General features: G+C 43.7%; 1 protein-coding gene across 2 annotated transcripts in view; it reads right to left on the reverse strand.

Annotated features, from left to right (window-relative positions):
* Positions 1–5690, reverse strand: part of Upf2 (UPF2 regulator of nonsense mediated mRNA decay) — a 75287-nt gene extending 69597 nt beyond the window's left edge. Inside the window, exons 1-2 of one of the 2 annotated variants that reach the window (XM_090318894.1) lie at positions 5609–5690; positions 853–1232 (exon numbers count right to left, since the gene is read on the reverse strand). In XM_090318894.1, the coding sequence (XP_090175020.1) occupies positions 853–1214 (362 nt within the window). In that variant the 5' untranslated portion in view covers positions 1215–1232; positions 5609–5690. Of the gene's footprint in view, positions 1–852; positions 1233–5283; positions 5547–5608 lie in introns of those variants that run through there. The other variant, XM_090318895.1, reaches the window with a different exon arrangement.
* Positions 5691–6000: the final 310 nt, after the last annotated feature.

Below are 6000 nucleotides of genomic sequence, written 5' to 3' on the forward strand. Positions count from 1 at the left end.
AAGTGGTGCTGTGGCTCAAGTGGTAGAGCTCTAGCCAGGAGAAAGTTCAAGGACAGTGCTCAGGCTCTGAGTTCAAGCCCCAGGACTAGCAAAAAAAAAAAAAAAGAAAGAAAAGAAAAAAAATGTAAAAATGTTCTTAAAGGTGTGAGCTACTGACAGCTATGAACTAAAAAGAAAAAAGAAGAAAGTAAAATAATTAAGCAAAAAGCTGGAAAAGAATCATGGTTAGGGCTAGGAGTGTGGATTGGTGGTAGAGTGCCTGCCAAGCATACATAAGAGAAGTAGGCAAAAATTAAACATTATCACATCATGAAAAAGCTTTTAAAATTTTTAACTTACCCTAGACTCATAATCTAGACATTAAAAATAAGTTAAGGACCAGGAGCATGGCCTAGTGGTAGAGTGCTTGCATAGCACGCATGTAGATCAGGGTTCAATTCCTTTCTCAAGGGATAGAGCACTACCTCTTGAGAAAGCCTAAGGACAGTGCCCAGGCCCTGAGTTCAAGCCCCAAGACCAGCAAAATAATAATAAGTTACTCCAAACTTAAGAAGCTGCACATAGGACATTTAATTTCAAATAATCCTTTCTCAAAATGTTCCAAACTTCCCATTCCCTCACATCAAAACTCAAAATAAAAGCTGGAAATGTGGCTTAGAGGTAGAAAACTTGCTTAGCATGCATGAAGCCCTAGTTTCAATTCCTCAGTACCACATATACTGAAAAAGCTGGAAGTGGTTCAAGTGGTAAAGTGCTAGCACTGAGCAAAAGAAGCTCAGGGACAGTGCCCAAGCCCCCTGAGTTCAAGCCCCAAATCTGGCAAAAAAAAAAAATCCAAGTAAATTTTCTTACTTCAACTGAGCGGCTTCCTCCTCTTGCTGTCGTTTTGCCTGCTCTTCTTGCTTTTTCCTCTCTTCTTCCTCATGTTTCTTTTTTTCTTCTTCTTCCTTTTTTTTTAATTCCTCCTCTGCCTTTACCTTTTCTTCTTCTTTTTTCTTGCGTTCCTTGTCCTCCTTTTTTCTCTTATCTTCTTCAAGTTTCTTCTTTTTGTCTTCAGGGACCTTACTGACCTCCTTCTTGGCAGAGATCTTGAGATCATCTTTTGGTTTCTCTTTGCTGCTCACTGGCCGCCTTTCACTGCAGTCTTTTTCCTTGTTGTTTAGTAAAGATTCTTTTTCTTCCATACTTGCTGACTTTTTACGCTCAGCTGGCATTATGTGACCCAGGACAATCTGTAAGAATGAAAGACTGTCAGTAATGAAGATGTAGAATTGTATTTAGTGATGATGGCATTTTCTAAACAAAATATATTAAATGCAATGCAGCAACTGTTAAGTTAAAAACTACACAAAAGCCAGGTGCAGTGGCTCACACCTGTAATCCTAGCTACTCAGGAGATTGACATCTGAGGATTATGTTTCAAAACTAGCCTGGGTACTAAAGTCTGTGAGATTCTTATCTCCAATTAACTACTAGAAAACCGGAAGTGGTACTGTGGGCTCAAGGGGCATGGCAGTAGCCTTGAGCTCACGGACAACACCCAGGCTCAGAGTTCTGGTCCCATGACCAACAGGAAAAAAACTACACAAAATTAACAATATTCCCATGATTTGGTTAAATTCCACATTCTATAATTATCAGTTATACTTTTGTTGTGTTGTTTTACTTTTCAGTTAAGGAGAAACTCCAACATATTAAAACAAAACACAAAAACAAAAACAGAACCTGGGTACCAGAGGCTGACACCTGTAATCCTAGTTGCTACCCAAGAAGGATGAGATCTAAAGATAACCAATTTGAAGCCAGAAAAGTACCTAAAATTCTTATTTCCAATTACCCATTAACAAACCAAAAGTGGAACTTTGGCTCAAGTGGTAGAGCATTAGGCACTAGCCTTGAGAAAGCAGTGTCCAGGCCCCAAGTTCAAGACCCAGGACTGGAAAAAAAAAAAAAGCTACAAAAGGGGAACAAAATAAAAATTGACCTCCAATATAAATCAATGGAAAAAACAAAACAATGCAAATTTTACCTCACTGTTCTAATTTTAATATTAACCTTTCCAAATTAAATACCATTAATCATCTCTAATTGGGCCAGATCTTTCATCTTTTCATTAGTACAAGTCAATTTTAATAAACATAATGATCACAAAATCTGTTCTATATCTGCCAGTATTACAGACACCAGAACAAGGTTTCCAAACACACATATTGTGTGTATATGTGTATGTATATATGCATGTGTGTGTGAGACACACACAGATCACTAAAGGATAATTAAGGTCAGTAGAAGAAAATTTTGGAGGCACACAACTTGTTTAGTGGCCTCTTTTACTTTCTCATTCTCCTTTTCCATGGTCTATGTATATATTTTGACATGACACTGGTAGTACTCAGTACAAAAAAAATGGCTTAGTACTCCTGTTTAAATCATCACTTCTAAAATACAAAAAAGTCTAAGTACCATTAGTATGAAAATACCATATAGGGAAGTGATGCTGCAGGGTCAAGTGGTAGGGTGGTAGGCTTGAACTGAAGAGCTCAGGGATAATGCCCAGGCCCAGAGTTCAAGCCCCACAACTGACCAAGAAAGAAAAAAAGAAAGAGGGGGGGAGGGGAGAGGGAGGAAGGAAGGAAGGAAGGAAGGAAGGAAGGAAAGAAGGAAGGAAGGAAGGAGTAAGCTGTTCACTGGCACCACATTGAACATTATCTGTACATTATCTTATTTAATACTAAAATTTTTATGAGATGGGTATTCTTTTCCCTATTTTATAAATGAGTAAACTGAGAGTTGACCAAGTAATTTGAAGAAGGCTGCCAAAGAGGATAATGGAGCTGGAATCTGAACCCACATTCTTAAAGTAAAAAAACCCTGAGAACCTAGAACTGATACAGAAGAGGATCACAGACATTGTCATGAGAAATCATAAAATTATGAATCTCAAAAGAAGAGGGGGCAGGGAGCGTGGCCTAGTGGTAGAATGCTTGCCTAGCATGCACAAATCCTCGGGTTTGATTCCTTGGTACCACATACCCAGAAAAAAGCAAAAGTGGTGCTGTGGCTCAAGTTGTAGAGTGCTAGCCTTGAGAAAGCTCAAGGACAGTGCCCAGGCCCTAAGTTCAAGCCCCAGGACTGGCAAAAAAAAAAAAAAAAAGAGAGTTGCTAGTAATGGCCAAGCAGTTTTTACATAATGTTTTGAAATTATTGACAGACAAGATTAGAAACAACATAAAACCTTACTTAGGAATATTAGTTATTACCTGCAATATTAGTTATTACCTGCAAAAATTTGCAGAATTACCTGCAGAAACTTGTCATTTCTGATGTGAAATATCAATAAAGGACATTTCAGGGTTACAATAACCTACAGTTAGTTCTCAGACAGTAAAAAGAATTGCATCAGAATTTCTAGCTAATATACATGTTTTGTTTTGGCTTGGACTGGCCTTGAACCTCACAACCCCCCTGATCTCTGTAGCTGGAATTAAGGTATGAACCATCAAGCCCAGACATGGTCTTAATGAATCATTTCATCTTCAGAAGCATACATCTAAAATTAAAGTATACTTAGAACTCAATTGTAGTCAACAAGCTTACGACAAATATCTAAAGACTCTTGTAACTTGTGAAAATAAAATTCATGATCTTTGAAACTGGATCTTAGCTTTGCATTCCAACCTGCAACATATGGAAACTAGGCAACATAACTCTTTTGCTTATTCTGGTTATTCATCAACAAAGGGAAGATACTACCAGTTACCTTACAAGCTTACTAAACTTCTCCCACATTGAGAATGGCAATTCTCTTTTACACACAATGCTTAATAGTTTGTTTTCTATCTGGATTCTACTACATTTCTCAAAGACTGCACTGAGGTGGCAACAGCAGCTGCCCAACACTACACAACGGATTCAGTAGTTAACCGGCACTCTTTTCCACTACATCCCAACTTTAACATGTAACAAGCCAAATAAGCTGTTTCAGATGAGTACACAGTCACATCACAGAAATTAAAGAACTTAAACTGAGCACTTAGTTCTATTTAGTAAAAAGCTAAAACTCTTCAATAAATTCATAATTTAATAAAATCAACCGTTTCACCTAAAATGCTTTCAAGTGTTTCATACAAAAACCAAAACTGTACGTAGATTCTATGCTAAAATAATCGATATGACAATTAGTTTTACTTAAAATGATTAGTTCTTACAAACTATTTAACTGAACATAATTAGGTTCAGACAGCCCTTAAAAGGAAGCCATGGTTGAACACTACCTTTCCTGGCTCCTAAAATAGCACCCTTGCCCTTAAGCTGTATATTTTATTTGGTTTTTCTAAATATACTCTTCAGTTTCAAAATAAAATGAAGACTACTTAACTAGTAAAATACACGACCACGGAGTATGCAAGGGGGGAAAGGGAAGAGAGACAAGGGGTGTTTCCCGACTAAAGACCTTTCCTTGCAAAGTACCATATGGACTGTGTATGAAATCACAATGAGCTGCTCTGAAAATACAACAGAGTAAAAGAATGCTGTTTCACCTTTCCATTCTGTGTTTTGAATTGAAAATGTTCTAAAGGCACCACAGCACTGGGGTAGTATTCCCTAGTCTTTGCCTTCCTTCTTATAAAAAAGTTGTGATCTATAAAGGACTCCTACAAGTTGGGTACATCATTTCACCAGAATTCAAGCACGGTGTTTTTGACGATTTGTACCTACAAAAACTTAACCTAAGTGAGGAGGGCCAGTGATCGTTTTCCTTCTGAATTATGCATCCCAGGAGGTGTAAACTCTTCTAAGAGACGTGAAAGGCTGCTCACGCTCGGGTGTTACACACACACACTCACCCCTAATCCTAGAAGGGGTAGCTGATTCGAGAGCCTCAACACCTATTTCCTGGCATCCCCCCACCCCACCCCCCCACACACACACCTGCCCCTCAGTTCAACTATCCCGGCAAGAGTACCGGAGACTTGGGGGAAATGAGAAGCCAAGAATCAACCACTTCACGGACTTCAGGCGAAGTCAACTCCACAGCCCCACGCCCACCACCTCCACATCCGCCCCAACGCGCTTCCTCTACCCATCTGTCTCCCCAGGACCCGGAGGGGGCTCAAGTGCCCACACCCCACACGCCTCCCCGCCGCACGGCCCACCCCGGGGGCTCCCAGGGGCCTCGGCGGGCCGTCCCAACCCCAACTTCCCGTCCCACACCGACCACCACCCGGGACTCTCGAGCCGGCTCCCCCGCCGCCCCTCGCCCCGCTCCACGCCCCCAAACACCTTCAACCCGCCACAGCGGGATCCCCGCCTCCGGCCCCGAGGCCCGGCCCAGGCATGCGGGGCGGGCACCTCCGCCGCCGCCCCTCATGCCAGTCCCGGAGGGCGCCCAGGCCGAGGAAAGCCCCTCGGACAGGACTCTGAGGAGGACGGCGCCGGAGACCCCGCGGTCCCTCCACAGCTCCGCCGCCGCCGCCCCCGGAGAACCGGGGTGCCGAGTCGCCTCTCGGGTCCCTCGGGGAGGCAGAGTCCAGGCCGGGGCCCTTCGGCCCCGCTTCCCTGCCCCCAGCCGTTGGAGCGAAGGGGAAAGAGGTTCCCCGGGACTCACCTCGAGCCCGTTGTCAACATTAGCTCCGGGTTTCCCAGCACCAACTCCAGCGCTCGGCTCTCCCCTCCCCTCCCCCCGCCGCTCTCGCCGCCGAGGGCCCGCCTTCCCTCCGCTCCCCCTCCTCCCTCCGCCCGCCGGCCCGCCCGCCCGCCACTCACCAGCGCGGCCGCGCTGCCAGTGGGGGCGGGGCAGAGGGAGGGAGAAAGGAAGGGGCTGCCCGCAGGAGTGCCAGACCAAAAAGAGCCAGCATCGGCACATTTCCCGGGCAGGTCCAGGCCTTCGCCTTGATATGGCTGTAGAAAATGCTCATCTAGGCACCAGTATTTACTCAGATGCTCCTTTTAATTCCCCTCTTGACAAAAAAGACAGTTTCCTTCAGACAGGCAGTGTAG

The sequence above is a fragment of the Megascapheus bottae genome, chromosome 26, assembly GCF_031878675.1.
Source record: "Megascapheus bottae isolate mThoBot1 chromosome 26, mThoBot2.hap1, whole genome shotgun sequence".
Lineage (NCBI taxonomy): Eukaryota > Metazoa > Chordata > Mammalia > Rodentia > Geomyidae > Megascapheus > Megascapheus bottae.